An 18,596-nucleotide genomic window follows, 5' to 3' on the forward strand; every position below is an offset into this window, starting at 1 on the left:
GATCATGGCACCTCCTTCTCCCTCAGCCCCTCCCCATTTAATTCGTCTTTAACCTTAAGTCTCCAAAATACGTATGTCCACTCCTCACCTGAGCCACCGTCATCTCTTGCCTGGAGGACCACAAAGCCTGGTCATTGGTCTCCTGGTTCCACCCATTCCCGTATAAGCCACTGCAGCCTGGACATGCCGTTCTCTGTGTGGAACCTACAGTGGCAGCAACCTGGATCTCCTGACATGCCCAGTGCCCTCTCTAGCCTCCCTCATCTTTCAGTGTCTCTCTCTGCCCTGCCACCACCACCCCCTTTCTGTCCCACCCTGAGGCCTCCACATTCTCTCTTCCCTCTGTCCCACCCTCTCCTCCCCTAGCTATCCCCTGGTCTCAGCTTAACCACCACTTCCTCAGAAGGGCCACTCGGGCTGCCCCAAACTCAAGCACCATATACTTTTCCCCATGGCATTTATCACACGCGTCATTAAATGTTCCTTGTTCTGATCGCTGGTGCAACATCTGCCATCCCCATAAGCACCCAGAGGGCAGCCTGGCCACCCCATCACACCCAGGGCCACACAACAGACGCTCAATAAACATCTCCTGAGTCAACACATGAATCAACAAGTGGTTGGTGAGGTCCCAAAAAGAGAAAGGCTGCGGAGGCCCAGACACACAGGAGCCCCTGCCTGCAGGACAGCCAAGCTGTGCTCCCAGCCGAGCACCTGCCCCCACCTGGGCATAAGGCTCCATGCTTCCAGCTCCAGGCCCAGGAGGCACAGGCCCCTCTGGTCTCCCTCAAGTTCAGACACCTTCCTGAGTGCCGCCTGCCAGCAAGGACATCCTCGGCCTGCCTCCACCTCTCAGCTCAGGCACTCCACCTGCCCAGAATTCCCTTCTGCTGCTTCCCCCGTCCACAGCCCTCACACCTGCTCCGGTTTCCCCTCCTCCAGGAAGCCCTAACTACCCCTCTTGCAACCCTACTTGTGGATCCCCAAAAGCTATAGCCCAACCTCAGATGACTTTCTCTCACCTGATGTTGACCTCTTATTGTCTACAGCCCATTCTGTACCTAAGATGCAAGCTTCTCTTCGGAGATGTCAGAGTGTGTCATGAGTACAGCAGCCCACACAGTACCTCCCTCAGACTCTCTCACCCCATTCATACTACTCTGAGTAAGGGGACAGAGTGCTGGTCCCGCCTCTTTGAATATATTTTATTGATTTTGTATAGAGAGGAAGGGAGAGAGATACAGAGTTAGAAACATCGATGAGAGAGAGTCATCAATCAGCTGCCTCTTGCACACCCCCTACTGGGGATATGCCCGCAACCAAGGTACATGCCCTTGACTGGAATCGAACCCGGGACCCTTCAGTTCCCAAGCCGACGCTCTATCCATTGAGCCAAACCGGTTTCGGCAGGTCCCACCTCTTTGGATCTTAATTCCTCACATGTAACAAGAGGGTGTTGGGGTACGTGACCCCTGACAGCCCTCCTAACTCTATGACCCTATGACTCTTACCTTCCATACCACACTCCCCAACTGTGCCCCAGCCCAACCCAACTTTCCTCTAAACATGTGTGCACCCATACATGCACACTCAAATCTGCATCAGCTTACCCTCCCTGGTGACAAACGCAGGCTCACACACATGTACACACACCGGGAGTCGCCTCCAGAGTGGCACAGGCCAGGCCACTGAGGGGCTCTCCTGATTCAGGGCCGCCCGCGGCAGAAATCACCAGGGGAGCCTGGCCTGGGATGCCGGCTTTTTCCCGAAGCTCCATGAATAAAGAAGCAGGCACAGCTGGCCTATTCATAATCAGCATAAAAAATTGATTAGCCCTTTCCAGATTAAACATTATTGTTTCAACGATGAACATAAATCAGGCCGACGTGGAGGGCCTGCCTCCCCCGGCTGCATCAGGGAGATAGCGAGTGGGGGCAGCCGGAGAGAGGGGCTCCTCCCTCCTTGAAGAAGGGCACAGCACTAAGAAGCTACACAGGAGAGCAGACCACCCTCTCCCTCTTCACCAGCCCAGCCTGCGCCCACAGGGGGCAGCACCTTTCCCAGAGGTGAGATGGAGGAGAGCCCAGCAACCCACACTTCTAAGAGCACCTCCCCCGACCATCATCTCATTGGCTCTTAGGCAACACAGGGCCAGGGCCAGCCCCGGGCATAAGGGGAGGTGGCGGACTGGTATGATGTCAGAGGAAAGAACAAGGCCCTCAGAGGCAGATTAGGTCTAATAGGCCCATCACCGTGGCCTTGAACCCGGCCCCTCCCCTCCGTAAAGCGGCCTCTGTAATTGAAGCATGTTTTTCTCTGTCGTCAGACAATACTCAGGTCCAGTTCCCAGCTGAGGCACTGTCTTGCTGTGTGATCCTGAATAAGCTACTCAGCATCTCTGTGTCTGTTTCTACATCTGGAGGAAAAAAATGGGGAAAGGAATACCTTCCTCACTGAGCTGTTATGAGGCCTCAATGAGACCTTGTGTTTGAAAACATCTTACTTGTTCTAGGGACACTTAGTAACTATTCAGTTCCTTGACCATCTGTCTGATCTGCCTCCCACCAGGAATGTGGGGCGAGGCCCTAAGCTGCAAGAGTGAAACTGTGAAGAGCACTGGGCTCCTTACAGACAGCAATGGAACGCAGGGGTCAGGAGCGCAGGTTCTGGACTCAGCCTGGCTTTTGCTCCTGACTCTGCCTTGTCCTATCTGTGTGACCTCAGGCGATGGGATGTTCCTCTGTAAAATAGGAATAATAGGACTTCCCATCACAGGGCAGCGTGAGGTTCATGGGAGATATAACACCAGTGAGCGCAACCCTTCCTCCTGCTCCATCAGCCTGACTCGCAACTCCCAGTATTTGCACCTGTAGCTGCAGGATGAACAGCCCTCAGGAACATACTACTCGAGGAGTTAGGAGGTTGGTGTATAAACACCCTACCTTCTCCCTTGGCCCTTGGGTGGGATCATTCTAAGGTGACTGTTTGGCACCATTTCCCCGTTGTCCACCTAGTGTTGGCAGCTATTTTAAGACCACAGCCACCGGCAGCCATCCGTCTCTGGAAGCACCTGAGCATCCCACAAAACCACTTTCACTGGAATCCTTGTATGAGCCATCTTCTGGGTGACACCCTAAAGCCTGTCGTGACCTCCCAAGACCCACTGCCTATAGCCAGGCTACTGCCCCCAAGAGACCAGTCCCAGCTAGCAGCTGCCTGGCAGGAGGAGTGGGGACTTAGGCACCAGAGCTCAAAACCGTTTCTGTTTCTTTTAGCTGCGTGAATTTGTCTGTTACTTAACCTCTCAGGCCTCTGCTTCCTCACTTGGAAAACCAGGATGGTAAAATCTCCCAACCCTGCAGAATTATGGTAAGAGTTAGAAACAATATCTATAAAACATCCAGCAACGTGTACTACACGCAAGCACCGAATAAACAGAAACTGTAACGTTATTATCCACTGACATGAACACGGATGGTTTTTCCGGCCTTGCCCATCTTTATGCCTTTGTCTGCCTTGCTGCTTCCCACCACATCCCAACTCTGATCGTGGGGATTACATGAGAGGGGTCCCATCTCCTCACGCTGGCCTGAGAATGGGCATCTGTAAGTGTTCCCCAGGGCTGCCATAACAAACTGTCACTCACTGGGTAGCTTCAAACAACAGAAATGTACTGTCTTGTAGTTCTGGGGGCTGGAAGTCTGGAATCAAGGTGTTGGCAGGCCTGTGTCCTCTGAAGGTCTGGGATTTGCTATCCACCAGGCACTGCACTTTCAGTAAGTTACACTTTTCCATCCTGTCACAGTCCTATCAATGCGAAGGTTCTATTATCATGCCTGTTTAGAGATGCCTGTTTAACTATGGCTCAGAAAGAACTAACAATACACTTAAAATGTGGTAGCATTTGGGTTTGGTGCAAGGCTCTCTGACTCCAAGCCCATTGCATAACCTTCATGCCATACTGCCTCAGAAATGATCCCTTAGCTCCTTCTGGAAGCCAGACCATCCTTTTCCCTTAGCCCATAGTTTAGAGCAGTGGTCAGCAAACTCATTAGTCAGCAGAGCCAAATATCAACAGTACAAGGATTGAAATTTCTTTTGAGAGCCAAATTTTTTTTAATATATTTTTATTGATTTTTTTTTACAGAGAGGAAGAGAGAGGGATAGAGAGTTAGAAACATCGATGAGAGAGAAACATCGATCAGCCACCTCCTGCACACCCCCCACTGGGGATGTGCCAGCAACCAAGGTACATGCCCTTGACCAGAATCAAACCTAGGACCTTTCAGCCTGCAGACCGACGCTCTATCCACTGAGCCAAACCAGTCTCGGCTTGAGAGCCAAATTTTTTAAACTTGAACTTCTTTGAATGCCACTTCTTCAAAATAGACTCACCCAGACCGTGATATTCTGTGGAAGAGCCACACTCAAGGGGCCAAAGAGCCACATGTGGCTCACGAGCCGCAGTTTGCCAAATATGGGTTTAGAGAGTCCCAGACATACATACCCTCACATGGCCCTTCACAGGCTCCTATGAGAATGCCCCAGGCAACGATGCAACCAAGACCTGGGCAGAGCTGGCTCCTGAGGACTTTAGGCCCATAAAACCACAATGTCCCACATTGGTGCCTGTAACAATCCATGACTGAGCAACTTGTGTGCCGGGCCCTGTGCAGTGCTCTGAGGGAACCCAGGATGGGTGGGCGGAAACCTGCCATCCTGAGAACATAAACTGAGCATTGAGAGAGCCAGAAAGCCAGGCTGAGGCAAGAGGACCACCCGTAGGTCAAGCCCAGTGCTCGGGATTCCCAGTCCTGCCTGGCCAGGAGGTCAGAGAAGGCTGTGAGGGGACAGGGGCTCAAAGGAGCTCATCAATCCAATTCAACCACGTTTATTAGCACCTACCACGTGCAGAGCCTGCCCACACTACGGCCCACAGGGGATTCAAGATGAGGAAGCAACCAACCTCAGTGTGTGAGAGCTGCAGCAGGAGACAGAAGTGCCCAGGACACAAAAGAGCCATTAATCCTCCCTTGGATCGTGAGGGGCCAGGAGAAACAAAGTTATCAGAAATGGTCCCTCAGTTTCCCATTTGTAAGAGAATAGTGCCTATTACAGAGGGTTTTATTGAGAAGCTAATTCAACTTGTAAACAGGGCCCAACACCTGGCAAGCAGTCAGAGTATGCATGTGTTGTTGTTGTTAGACCTGGAGTTTAAAAGATGAGAAAGAGTCCAGCCAGTGTGGCTCAGTGGTTGAGCATTAACCTATGAGGCACGATGGAGATGCGCCTGCAGCTTGCAGATTCATCCAGAAGCCACAGAGCACTTGATGGAGGGAGATTCAGAGACTGGAGCAGGAGCCTCACAGGGCAGGGGGTGCAGAGTCTGAGGGAGAGCAGCGTTCCGGGTGGGGCTGGGCCAGGTGGGCTTGGGGAAGAACCAGTGGCCACGGGCCTCAGTCTCCTCCAGTAACTAATGCTTCCTGCCATCCATCTCCAGTCCTTAAATTACCATTTATGGCCAAAATCACTCTCTCATAATTGATTGAAATCTCCTTTTGATGTTTGGCATTATTGGGGAGAAGTTGTTTTTTTATTCTTCATTATGTTTTTAATATAAATGTATTTTTTGTTGAGAACTGCTGGGAAGGTCAGATGAGGCCAAGTCGGGAGGGAGGGTCATCTCTCTCCCTCAGCCCCAGGCCTGCCACACAGCTTTGTGGCCACAGACTCTGCCTGTTCCCAAAACACTCACAAAGTAGCCTTTTTGGAAACTCTCGCAGTGTTTCCCAAAGTGTGGTACACGTACCCCCAGGGGTACAGAAAAGTTTGGTGGGGGTATGTGTTGCACCGGAGTTTGGTGGGGATATGCACTGCACCGTGCTTAGCTGCGCCTAATTCTACGTTCTCATGAGTATGAGGGGTACTCAGCGTTACGGAAATTATAGAAGGGGTACCCATATGTCAAAAGTTTGGGAAACACTGCCTAGAGAGACAAAGAAACTGGGTACTAGATCAAGCAAGTGTGCTGAGGATCAAAAAAAGCAAATCCAGACAGCTGAAGCCCTTGAGGGGGTCCTCAGCCCAGGCCAGTGGGGCAGCCCAGGGTGGGGGGAAGGGGGAAGAAGGGAGAGAATAGAAAGGGTGAGCCAGCCTGGACCAGGCCCTTTCCAGTGTGGGAGTACGGGGACCCCCAGGGACTGGCAGAGTGCCTGGCACAGAGGAGGGCTCAATAGATATTTGTGAGTGAATAAGAGAAGGCAGCAAGGTTTGTGAGGGCTTGGAGGCCCCTGCTGTCAGGACAGGGAAAGTGTTCTGCTAGCCACAGGTCCCATGGGTGGAACTGACCCCTCTACCCTAAGCACTTCCCTAGCCCTAGTCCAATCCAGGGCATGTTCATCCTTGCTTATGCCCCACCCCCAGCTCCTCCAGGACAAGGGAAGCTGAGAGCAGCTGCCATCCTGACATAGCACAGCCACCCTGGGGACCCAGGGCTCTTCCTCCACTCCCTCCTCCATAGAGTCAGCCCTGGGAACCAAGCACACAAAGCAGGTGCTGCTGATGGACCTCTGGAAACCACAGATGTCAAAACTGCTTGGAGGAGCTGCCAGCAGCCCCCCAAGATGAGGATTATGGGAAGAAAGCATGGGATGTCCAGAAGTTAGGGGACAGGCTTCCAGGGCAGCCCATGGAGGTTTCTAACCGTGGAAGGGAAGGGGCTGCCACTGGATGGAACGCTGGGGACCCATCAGGGAGGGGAAGAGAAAGGAAGATGGTTCTGGCAAAATAGTAGTATCTGGAACAGAGAACCGAACCAGGTATCAGGAAACCTGATTAAAGACCCAACTCTACTGTTTATAGTCTCTCAGAACCTTCGTTCTTCCCACAGAAAAAGCATCCAACGTAAGACAGAAATAATGGCTAATGTTTGCTCACCATTTGATCTGATCTGTGCCAGGTATTAATTTATTAAACCCCTGCAGCAGGTGCGGTTATTATCCCAATCTTACAAATGAGGAAACTGAGGCAGAAGATAAGAAACATCCCCAAGGTCACAAAGCTAATAAATAAACAAGCAGTTTGGCTCCTGCCCACTTCAGAGGGTCAATACAAATGAAGCCTGAATGTCACGTGGACGCGGGACCAAGGATACACATGTGTAGTCCTGACCAAGGGCTGTGTGGGGAGCCATGAGGGTTAATGTTATGTACGGACTTGGCTGGGTCACAGAGCCCAGATATGTGGTCAAACATTATTCAGCTGTTTCCATAAGATGTTTTTGGATGTGATTTACATGTAAATCCATGGACTTTGAAAAAGCAGATTGCCTTCCATCACGTGGGTGGGCCTCATCCAATCAATTGAAGGCCTGAATAAGAACCCAAAACTGACCTCCTGGAGCAAGAGGGAATTCTGCCAGCAGACAGCCCTCGGACTTGAAGGGCAACATCAGCTCTTCCTGAGTCTCCAGTCTGATGGCCCCCTCTGAAGCCTTGACTTGCCAGCCTTCATAAGTGTATTCTTTAAAATCAATTAATCACTCTCTCCCTTTGCTTATTTATCACACACTCACACACACACACACACACACACACACACACCTTGTTGGTTCTTGTTTCTCTAAAAGAATGAAATACAGCTCTGCTAGAGCTGCCACAGCCTGGAGGAAGGGATGCCCAGAGGGGCCAACTTCTCCTAGTTCTCACACAGTTCTCCATCAAAGGCCCTGTGCGTGGACCTGCAGAGATAAGTGTCATCCCAGGGTTTGCCATCACTATCTATGCCAGGGGTGAGGAATGCCTGGCCCTCAAAATCATTTGGTCAGGCTCTGCCAAGGCATCAAGAGTGAGTTAATTAAATGGCTGACCAAATATAGCAGGCTAATTTTTAAGTTGATAATTTTGTATGACCTACAAATGATGTTATAAATATCCAAATGGCCCCTGGCATAAAAAAGGTTCCCCACCCCTGCTCTATGCCTACCACCCTGGCCCTTGGCCCCGAAGCCTCCACAAAAGTCCCTGCTTCAGTCTCTGCACTGCCTCCACCCAGTGCTCCCACTACCAGGAGCCCCTTGCACAGGCCAGGCAGCCTCCTGTCACACCTCCCACTGGTCCACCTTTGCTCCTGCTAGTCCTGAGGCCATGAATGTCTTCTCTGCCACCCCGCCAAGCTTGATAAACAACTGGTGTTCTTGGAGGAAGAGCTTCTTTTTGTCTTTTCTAAACTTTTGCTTATACCTTGACTGAAACAAGATAAAAATGTCAGCCTCCACCAGTACCTACAGGTTCATATGAAAGAACAGGATGTGCAGTCTGATGCATGGTAGTTCTCTTCTGCATTTTCATAGCCATCCCGGTCAAATGGTGCATCAAGAATACTGAGCCCTACAACACCCAGCACTGCCCTCGGGTAATATTGGAAGTTACAAAACAAGGTCAAGTCTAGATCCCTACCCCATGGGACCTCAGGGGTAAAAGTCTAAGGAAACATGTTTCAGAGGACACAAGTCAAACCCTGATATCCCACCACTAGGATAAGCAGTGCTCCTAACAAAGGTATTTTTATGTTCCACTCCAGTAGCTGACCTCATTTCCTTGTGTGTGTTTTTTCATAGAATTTCAAAGCTAGAAAGAACCTTATCTGATACAACTATATTCCAGAACAATAAACAAAGCTGAATAGCTTACTAAAATGTACTGTAGTGATATTGGGCTTTCTGTATGTGTGGGGGAAGAAGGAAAGAAGAAGGGATATGTTGTCCCATGACCAAAGATAACTGTACCAGTGCAGTCAACAATTCCATCATCTCTTCCTAAATCCCCCTGTGACTCCTATCCCCAAGTTCTCCACCAAACACAAATCTTCTACCTCCACCTTCCCCACCTATGAAGGATGAGCTCATCTCCCATATTACTAAATCTGGCCCACTCCATCCTACTTAGCTCAGATCCTTCTCCAAGTCTTCCTCTTCCTCGGGCTTACGTTACGGAAAAAAAACATTCAAAGACCCTTCACAAAGTGTCTTCAGCCCCAACTTTGCAACCTCAGCTCCACAAATTCTAGTCAACAAGACCATTCGCCATGCACTCTCTGTGCTTTATGCTTTCCCGTGCCTGCACCTTTGCTTAGCCCATCTCATTAATCATTACTCAGCAATCCTTTCCTCCAACCTCCATCTCCTCTAGTCTCACCCATCCTTGAGAGCCTGGGTCAGATGCCACCTGCTCCAGAAAGCCCCTATCCACCCAAATGTAATCTTTCTCCCTCTTCTTGTCCCATTCCTACTCCCCCTCCACACACACACCCTCCCTCTCTCTCCTGCAAACTCCATGGGTACTTATATGGCCAAGTATTACGTGATGAACGTACTTCTCAATGACCCCAGACTACAGGGGACAGAAGTAGGTCCTGGCTGTACCCACAGCTTTCAGCACTCTGCTCTTCTCACTAAATGCCAGTTGCTTGTATAACAAAGAGAGACAAGAAATGGAAGAACGAAGGGAAAGGTGTTCAACCACAGAACTACAGGCTGAGTCTGGATGGGGACCTCAGAAGATGCCTAACACAGAGAGGAAAGGTGTAAGGATGGCTAGAATTCTACCAGGCCTTCCAGCTCAGAGCCAAAGGCCCATGGCTTAGGCCTGTGTCTTTCCCACTCAGGGTGCAGAGGCATTGGCCTGGGCTCCTTCCACAGCATGGACCATGCCAGGAGTAGAAAGAACCTGTGTCTCATCCACCAGTCAGGGCTCCCCTCAGCAGGGAAGGCCCAGATCCTAAACACCCCTCCTTGTTTCTCAGGCTCAGGCGCCATCTGCTGGCCAAGGTCAGCACCACATCTGGACCCGCAGCCCCAAGGGCAGTCAGGGCACCAAGCCTGAGGCCATCCCCAACCCACTCCAGACCCAGGTCACTTTTGAGGCTGCAGAAACAACCCCACCTCCTAGAGTTTGGGTTCCTGATTGCTTCCCAGAACCCGTACATCCAAATGTAAGCCTAATATTCAAAAGAAAAAGAAAAAAAATTAGATTATTTCTGCTAACATTGGCTGAGAAACTTCTAAGACACACACACGCAAACACATAGAAAACTGATTTCCAAAGGATTTCTGCCAAACAGTTTTGTTACATAGAAGACAGAGCATTGGCCTGGGTATCAGAAGATCTGAGATCTTGTTATGGTTCCTGCCTCCCAGCCGCACACTTTCTGCCCACGCCAATCCTTGTGCCAGGATGGTATTCCCTCATCCCTTCACTTGCCCTCACCTCTACTGTTGGCCCTGGGTGCAGCCTAGGGACTTGGACTGATCCAGAACCGACTCTAAATCATGCAACCTCACTCTCACCCCCCAATCCCAAGTCTGGACACCTCTCAGGGCCAGCCCTATCCGCCTTGGACAGGGATTGGCCTGAGAGCACTATTGACCCTTTAAGATCGCTCCCTGAGAAGTGTCACAGGAGGAGCTGAGGAGGAGGGAAGTGCGAAGTGAGTGACTTTCCCCGCCCTCCACCCCCACAACCACCTACCCTACTCCCCGCACAGCCCCTTTCCCCTCCCTCCACCCACAGACTGAGAAAGTGTGTCACAGGGAACAAATGCCATCTTCTCGGGTGGGAGGAGGAAGAGGAATGGGAGGGAAGGCTTTGATTGTGTGCCTGTAGAGGCCGGGGTGAGAAACCAGAGGTTTCTGAGCTTCCCAGCTGTGAGGGACACCCCCACAGAACCATGACCTTGTCATCAGCTGCCCTTTCTCAGAGGGCTCAAGACAACGCATGGAGCAGAGCCACAGGCCACCACACTCCGGACTACTTGGCCAGGTGGCCTGGAGAAGAGGCCCCTAAGATGCAGGTGACATATTCCAATCCCAAGCATCCTTTGGCAGGCTAGGTGGGACCACCATGACTGCTGACACCCTAAACTTCTCATCTCACTCCATCGTGGCTTAGTGAGAGCCACTGACCTGCTCTAGCCTCCTTCCTGTCCCTTATTCATCCATTGATTTATTAAACAAACACTAGCACCTACTATACACCAGATACTGTTCTGGTGCTGTAGGTACACGGTAAAGGACCATCAGGGTCTTTATCCACAGACAAGTCGACCTCCAAGGGTTAATCTGCTAGCTTTCCTCCCTCGCAGCCACACGCTCTGAGCTGCCACATGCCAGCAATGATGCTCTTCACACTGTGATTACAGTGATTTATTTAGTTTTAATTTGGGGGTGAATCTCGTGCTATTGGAAGCGGGAAGCCAAGAGTCTTTGCAAGAAGCAAAGCCTTGCATGAGCCTCCACGGTGCTAATCCTTTCCCCTCTCCCTGGGGTCCCTCCACCCTAACCCTGCTCCTCCCAGCCTGCAGCCTGCTCCTGACTCCAGCTCTTCGCTCAATCTCCCCCATGTTCCTCAATGGGAAAGAAATCCAAAAGGTTTCTATGCTCCCCCTCCTGTGTGATCTAGGCCCCCTCTAGGCCAGTGGGACATCTCTGGCTGGATGCTAGGCATCCGATACCAGCTCTACATTCAGAGACAAATATCCAGGCCAGCTCCATGCAGACCAAAGAAATGGAACAGTTGGTCTTTATGAAGCCTCTGCCCCGACTCTCCATCCCGAGTAGCCTGAGGAAGCTGTCCCTCCAATGGTGCAATACACGAACGCTGGCACCCACTGACACCAGATCCTGTTCTGTAGATACAGAGTAAAAGGACCATAAGAATCTTCTCCCCAAAGACTTTAGTGCCTGCAGTGGAACCTCCAAGATATAACTAACCAAGCCACAAGGTGCACAAGTAGAGGAAGCAAAGTTGTGCAGAGATCACAGACGATTTCACAGGAGAGCTGGGTTTGGTCAGGATACTCACTACTGTGCTGGCATTTGGTAGAAGGGAGGATAGATGGATGAATGGTCAAGAAACACAAGGACTCCCTTGACAGGGAGAGGATGGGGTAAGACATTGCAGGCAGAAGGAAGACCATGCATAGGCACTGAGGGCTAAGGGTACACGTTGGGTCTGAGTAATAACTAGCATTTGTCGAGCACTTGCTCCAGGTCAGGGATGGCACTAAAGCACTTTATATTCATTACCACGTCTAATCCTCACAACAACCCTATGAGGAGAACACACTCTCCCATCTTGCAGATGAGAAAAGTGAGGAGCCAGATAAATAATTTGTGCATGGTCCACACCCATGGCTCCAGAGCCCAAACTCTAAACCCACTGTGCCCGACCCAGACATAGTCATGAAACGGATGGGCCAGTTGAAAGTGGATGAGGTGGACCTGGCAAATGGGAGGCATCAAAGGCTGTAAACTCATCTCAGCAAAGGTATTAGCTGCTCGGGGCTTGACTTTAAAATTATTTTGCTCAGAAAAAAAAATTCTAGAAGACCCAAAGGATTCTCTATCAAAGAGGAGAATTGCAAAGAGAGTAATAGGTGAGGGCGGAGAGGAAGTCTTTTTAGTAGAGATATCTGAGGTAGCCTACACAATTTGTAGGGCTGGGCCTGACCCACAGCTCAGCAACCTGAAGACAGCTGCTCAAGCCGCTCCCTGTCCCCAGAAGCAAGACGACCAGAACAGGCCAGCGAGGGTGCCCAGTTCAGGGTCCACACATCCTGCAGATCACTAGCAGGAGTCCAACGGAATGTGATCAGAAGGACCTGTGGACAGAAGGACCCCTTGCCCCTTCTCTGTTGCACTAAGCGTCAGAATAAAGATCAGAAAAGTGAGGTTGGAGGAGGCAGGTTCTTCCTTAGGAGGAAGAACGTTTATAATGAGAGATGACTAACAAAAGAAGAGACCATTGAGGGCAGCAGATGAGAGAATGAGCTTACCATCGCTGAAGGTAATCAAGCAGGGGCTGATGGCTGCCTGTCAGAAATGTTCCGGGAAAGCCAATCCACCTAATGATGTGGCCAGCCCACTGACAGGATTACAGAGCAGTATGCTGGCATCACGTATTAAAGTGCCCTTGGGCATTTTACCTTAGCACCTAAGCCTTCATCCCTCATCTGCAAAATGGGGTCAATGGCAGTACCTACCTCTTGTGTTTGTGAGAGAATTAAGTGAGATAGTGCATGGGATGAACACAGCACAGGTGTCAGCACATGAGAAACCCTCAATAGTTGATAAATATTAGGTTGAACCAATCATATTAGGCTGCAGTAGAGTATCACTTCTTTCATATGGTCCAACTGATATTTTTTACTGAGAAACACTGGTTCCTTCTAACCTCTTTGATCTGAGCACTGAAAGCTGTGTGAAGTGTGGTTCCGCACTAGCAGTGGGTCCTCAGCACCTGGCAGCGAGAATCTGCCAGGGCCTTTTCCAAAGCATACCGTCCCAGGGCCCAGCCCTCCTGGCAGGGGCAGGTACCTCCTTGCCCAGGTCCTCGCGGATGACCTGGCTGACCTCTTGCATGCTGCTCTTTGGGGCCTGGCTGTGCAGCACCTTCAGTGTGCTGGTGTACTCCTGAGGCAGCAGGTAGTCCAAGGCTGCCAGGTGCTGGCCCACCTTGATGAAGGTGCCCCGGTTGGCACAGCAGAGCTCACAGAGACGCCGGGCAGAACGGAGGTGCACCTGCAGGGAGACAGGCCAGGACCAGAGAGGTATGAGTGGACACTGAGTAGTGGGCACTGACCCTCTTGTCCCTCTGCTTGGGAACCCTACTTTACCCTCAGAACATACACACACACACACACACACACACACACACACACACCCCTTCATTCACCTCTTCTAACAGTATTCTCCTTCAGTCATGGTACCCAGAGCACTCAACTGCAATCTCATACCAAGGCTGGCCTTCGCATATGGCCGATGCTTCTGATCTCCTTTCCATCAAACTTACCTGGTCTGGACCCCACTGCCTCAGAAATGAGTGTTTGTTCGAGGCTTTTAACCAAATCTCATCTACTAATGATTCATTCAAAGGTACATCACCACCCAAACCTCAGACATATTAATAATACTATCCATATGGGGTCCTACAATTTATAAAACATAGTCACTGCTGAAACTGGTTTGGCTCAATGGATAGAGCGTCGTCCTGCAGACTGAAAGGTCCCAGGTTCGATTCCGGTCAAGGGCATATACCTTGGTTGTGGGCACATCCCCAGTGGGGGCTGTGCAAGAGGCAGCTGATCGATGATTCTCTCTCATCAATGTTTCTAACTCTCTATCCCTCTCTCTTCCTCTCTGTAAAAAAAATCAATAAAATATATTTCTCCACCACCAGGCAGGCTTCCCCCACCACATCTCCTCACCACCCAGGCAGTGCAGTCTTGCAGGTGGGAAGCCCAGGGCTGAGTCTTCAGTTTTGTCCTGGTTCACTACCCTTGACCCTAGCGGGAGCAGCTGCTCTGTGCGTTTGCTACTTCTGTACCCTTAGAATCTCCATTTACTCCTTTTAGGAGTAAATTACCTCTCACTAGTTAATGATCCTTTTTATTAAATTTTCCCCATTCAAATTATTGGCATGACTACACTCTGGCGTATATAAAAGGTTAGCCCCTGAAATTGAATTTGAATAGATTAGGGTAAAAAAGAAGGGCATTTCAGAATGAGAGAACATAATCACATGCATGTGTGTGTGTGTATTCATGTGTATGGTGTGGGTATTTGTGTGCATGTGTGTGGGTTTGTATGTAAGGGGGTGAGTGCATGTGTGTGTGCGCGCGTGTGTATTTGTGTGCAGGCATGTATGTGTGTTTGTGTACATGTGCGCGTATATTGAACACTTTTACCATTTTCTTTTGACAATGCACATCTGCATTTGTCTGCCTTTGGTAACCCTCAGAAAACAACAGTGTCACCCTGCAAGGCTTCCCACCAGGGAATAGAACCAGGGTTCTGCTCCCCTTCATCTGTGGCATAAGAGTCTCAGGTAGGGTGTCTCTTGGCACAAAGTGATGGTCACCTTCAGGAAGGTGTCTAGGTAATGCTCTGCGTGGGCCATCTCTGCCATCTCTGGTGACACAAGCCCAGGAAGGCCAGTCTACTGACTCACCAGATACTTGGCACATCCGCCATTAGGGTAAATCATGTGTGTCCCCTGTATGCTCTGTATACCTCAGGGCAAGCCCTGCATGTGTCATAGTGTGGGTTGATGGGGACTATAGGTCAGACACTCACAAAGCCATCATCCATGGAAATGAGTCAGCATCTACTTGCTACTCATATTTCAACTAAAGAGGCCCCAAAATCACCTCCAACCAGCTTCTAAATAAACACACACAGTCACATGAGGGTGAGGGACACTGCCACTCACCAAAAAATTAAAATGCTCTTTTAAGGCCAAATGACACCATTCTGAGAACCAGAGCAGGCCCTCTGCTCTCCAGGGTCCTTTCCAGATCCGGCTCCTGCAGCTTCACTGTCCTTTGGGATCAGAAGGCAGGTACCACTCAGCATTTTAAGAAACTACTGGCTCAGTGCAAACCCCCACTTTTGGCATCATTTAATTTGGTACCTTAAAGAGCTAAGCCTGCTGGGAGCAGGAAACATACAGGCATTCTTTCCTACGCAAGATCCGGTCCATCACCATGTAAGTGTGCTCAGTGAGAGGCACAGCTTCCAGGGTCTCCCGACCTCTGCATACCCTTCAAACTACGCATCTCTCTGAGCACTTACACAGGCATTCATACCAAGAGGGACATGCAGGTAAACAAAAGTCAGTTTATAACAGTTCTGTCCAACAGAACTTTCTGCAATGATGCAGGTGTTCTGTGCCTGCACTGTCCAATATGTGGCCAGTAGCTCCATGGCCTCAGTGGCCACTGAGCACTTATAATGTGGCTAGTACAACTGAGGAACTGAATTTTTCACTTGATTCAAATTTAAATCATTTACATTAAAATTGCCACACGTGGCTAGTGGCTACCATATTGAACAGCTCAGGTTTATAAATTAGTAACAACTATAATAAATAAATAATCATTTTTAAAATTATTATTCGTTTAAACTAAAAAAAAAAAAAAAAAAAAAAAAAAGTTACCCATCTCTCCTATCATTGCCTCTTGCAACTTCCAAGTTGTTCTCTGTATCTGTAAGCTTGGTTTTGTTATGTTTTGTTTTGTTTTGTTTTGTTTTGTTTTGTTTTGGTTCTACACATAAAAGAGAGAATTTGTCTCTCTGTGTCTGACTTATTTCACTTAGTATAATGCCCTCACCATCCATGTTAGTGCAAATGGCAAGATTTCATTCTTTTTTATGGCTGAGTAATATTCCATTGTGTTTATGTACCACATTTTCTTTAACCATTTATCCATCCATGGACACTTAGGTGGTTTCTATATCTTGGCTATTATAAATAATCCTGCAATGAACATGGGGATGCCTACATCTTTTCAAATTAGAGTTTTCATTTTCTTCATATAAATACCAAGAAATAAAATTGCTGGGTCATAGGTAGTTCTATTTTAAATTTTTTTTAGGAACCTCCATAATGTTTTCCATAGCAGTTGCACCAATTTACATTCCTACCAACAGTGCACAAGATTTCCCTTTTCTCCACATCCTCGCCAACACTGGGATAATCATTTATTTAGTGCCCCTTCTAAGTACTATTTCTGGCCCACAGTAAACATTCAAATGTAGGCTGTGGTGGTGGTTATCATTTTTAAATCTGTATAATATCTCTGTAAAATGACCTTAATGTGTATCTTTAAGGATGAAAAAATAATCCCAGAGAGGTTCAGTGACATTCCCCAGGTCCCAGAGCCAGTAGTTGGTGAATCATTTGGTGTGCTCCAAGAAGAGGCATCAATTGAATTTCTCTGTGTACAAGCATTGTGGGGAGGCAAGGAAGTACAACCAGGGTCCTCATGGGCCAAGGGTTTACAATGTAGACCAAGAGATGCACATGCACCCATGAAACTAAATCACCAAGGGCAGGCAGGAAAGGTACTGCCGAGCTCTCCCAGATCTGATGGGTGCTGGAGAGGTCACCAGGGTGGCCGTGGAACTTGAATCAAGTACAGGCGGTATAAAAGTCCAATGCAAGCAGGAGCTGGTCTTGAATACAAGAAGAGGGGGATCATAAAATATAATGAGTAATAGTTTTGGCTATGGAATAAAAAAGACCTGGGTTCAAATCCTGATTTCCTACTGACTTGCAATATAACTAGGGCCAAGTTACTAAACCTTGGAGCCTCAGTTTTCTCATCAATAAAAGAGAAACATGATAACTGGGTTGACCAAATGAAGCAATGAATAAAAAAGCTTTACACAGCCGAAACTGGTTTGGCTCAGTGGTAGAGCGTCGGTCTGCGGACTGAAAGGTCCCAGGTTCGATTCCGGTCAAGGGCATGTACATTGGTTGCAGGCACATCCCCGGTGGGGGGTGTGCAAGAGGCAGCTGGTCGATGTTTCTCTCTCATCGACATTTCTAGCTCTCTATCCCTCTCTCCTCCTCTCTGTAAAAAAATCCATAAAAATATATATTAAAAAAAAAAAAGCTTAACACAGGGCTCACGTATATATAATCAGTGCTCAATAGATGAATAAAGAAAAGAGACGGGGGGGGGGGGGCAGGGAGGAAAGGAATCAATCTTCCTTGAAAGATGAAATTAAAAAAATAATAATAACTTGAGGCCCATCTATTCTCTATACTTCATTCAGTTGAACAAGTCTGGACCACAATCTAATAGACAGAAATAATAGTTAATTTCAAGCTGTGTCATCTAAATTGTAAAGCATCCGTGCATAAGAGTAGCTATTAAGGCCTATTCTAAATACACCAATTTCAGGTTCTCTTCCCAAGATCTCCCTACTTCTGCTACTACCCTAATACTGACCACCCTTTGCTCATTAGAGCTGATGCTGCCCTTACCCAGCACCTGGTTCACTGACTGGTTTGGGTGTGTCACTGCAGCGTATCCTCCCACTCCCCCACCCATCTCTGCCCCAAAAATGGCAGAAACAGCTGGTATGGTCTCCCTGCCCCTCCTCCAGCTTCATTTTTACTCCCAGCTCAATAACTTGCCTTATGATTATCTCATTACCAATAACCTTGCTGTAATGAGTTTTAATCTGCCTTACATTAATTAAAAACACTCTCATTAGTCAACTTGGTTTGGGGTTTGGGAGGGGGCAGTGAATAGCTAATAAGATCAACTCACTGTTGATTAGTTATTGATTGGGAGGGATAGAGCCAGGGCCTAAGGAGGGCAATTCTTGACTTGTGTCTAAATCCCAAGAGCAAGGGTCTCGGCCCCCAACCTTGGCAGAAAGTTACCAAAGTCAGAATGAATCAACGGGGCTCCCCATCAGAATGGGGCGATATCCCCAATGGGATTTAGGGATGAGTGTGAACAGAGCGGAAAGAGACAGTCAGACACACATATATACAAATACAGGAAGAGTCAGTGAAGGAGAAGGTGACAGATCCCAAAACAGACAAGGACCTTTGATTCATTCTTCTAGTCAAAAACTCAAGACCCAAAGGAAATACACTTGATATATTAATAACAGTGGCATCTCTGGGCTGTGAGATTACATGAGTATTTTTCCTTCTTTATAGGTTTTTCAGTACTTTCCAAATTTCTTTAAATTAATGTATATTATATCAATAATGGGGGAGACCATTTTTTTTAATCAT

General features: G+C 48.7%; 1 protein-coding gene across 3 annotated transcripts in view; it reads right to left on the bottom strand.

Annotated features, from left to right (window-relative positions):
* ADCK1 (aarF domain containing kinase 1) overlaps positions 1-18,596 on the bottom strand; it is a 104,034-nt gene that overhangs the window by 55,305 nt on the left and 30,133 nt on the right. For 2 of the 3 annotated variants that reach the window (XM_084891640.1, XM_084891642.1), the window contains one exon: positions 13,373-13,576. The exons of the other annotated variant lie outside the window; for it this stretch is intronic. In XM_084891640.1, the coding sequence (XP_084747766.1) occupies positions 13,373-13,576 (204 nt within the window). The remainder of the gene's footprint in view (positions 1-13,372; positions 13,577-18,596) is intronic. 3 annotated transcript variants of the gene reach the window in all.

The sequence above is a fragment of the Pipistrellus hanaki genome (assembly GCF_964339955.1).
Source record: "Pipistrellus hanaki genome assembly, chromosome: 1".
NCBI classification, from domain to species: domain Eukaryota; kingdom Metazoa; phylum Chordata; class Mammalia; order Chiroptera; family Vespertilionidae; genus Pipistrellus; species Pipistrellus hanaki.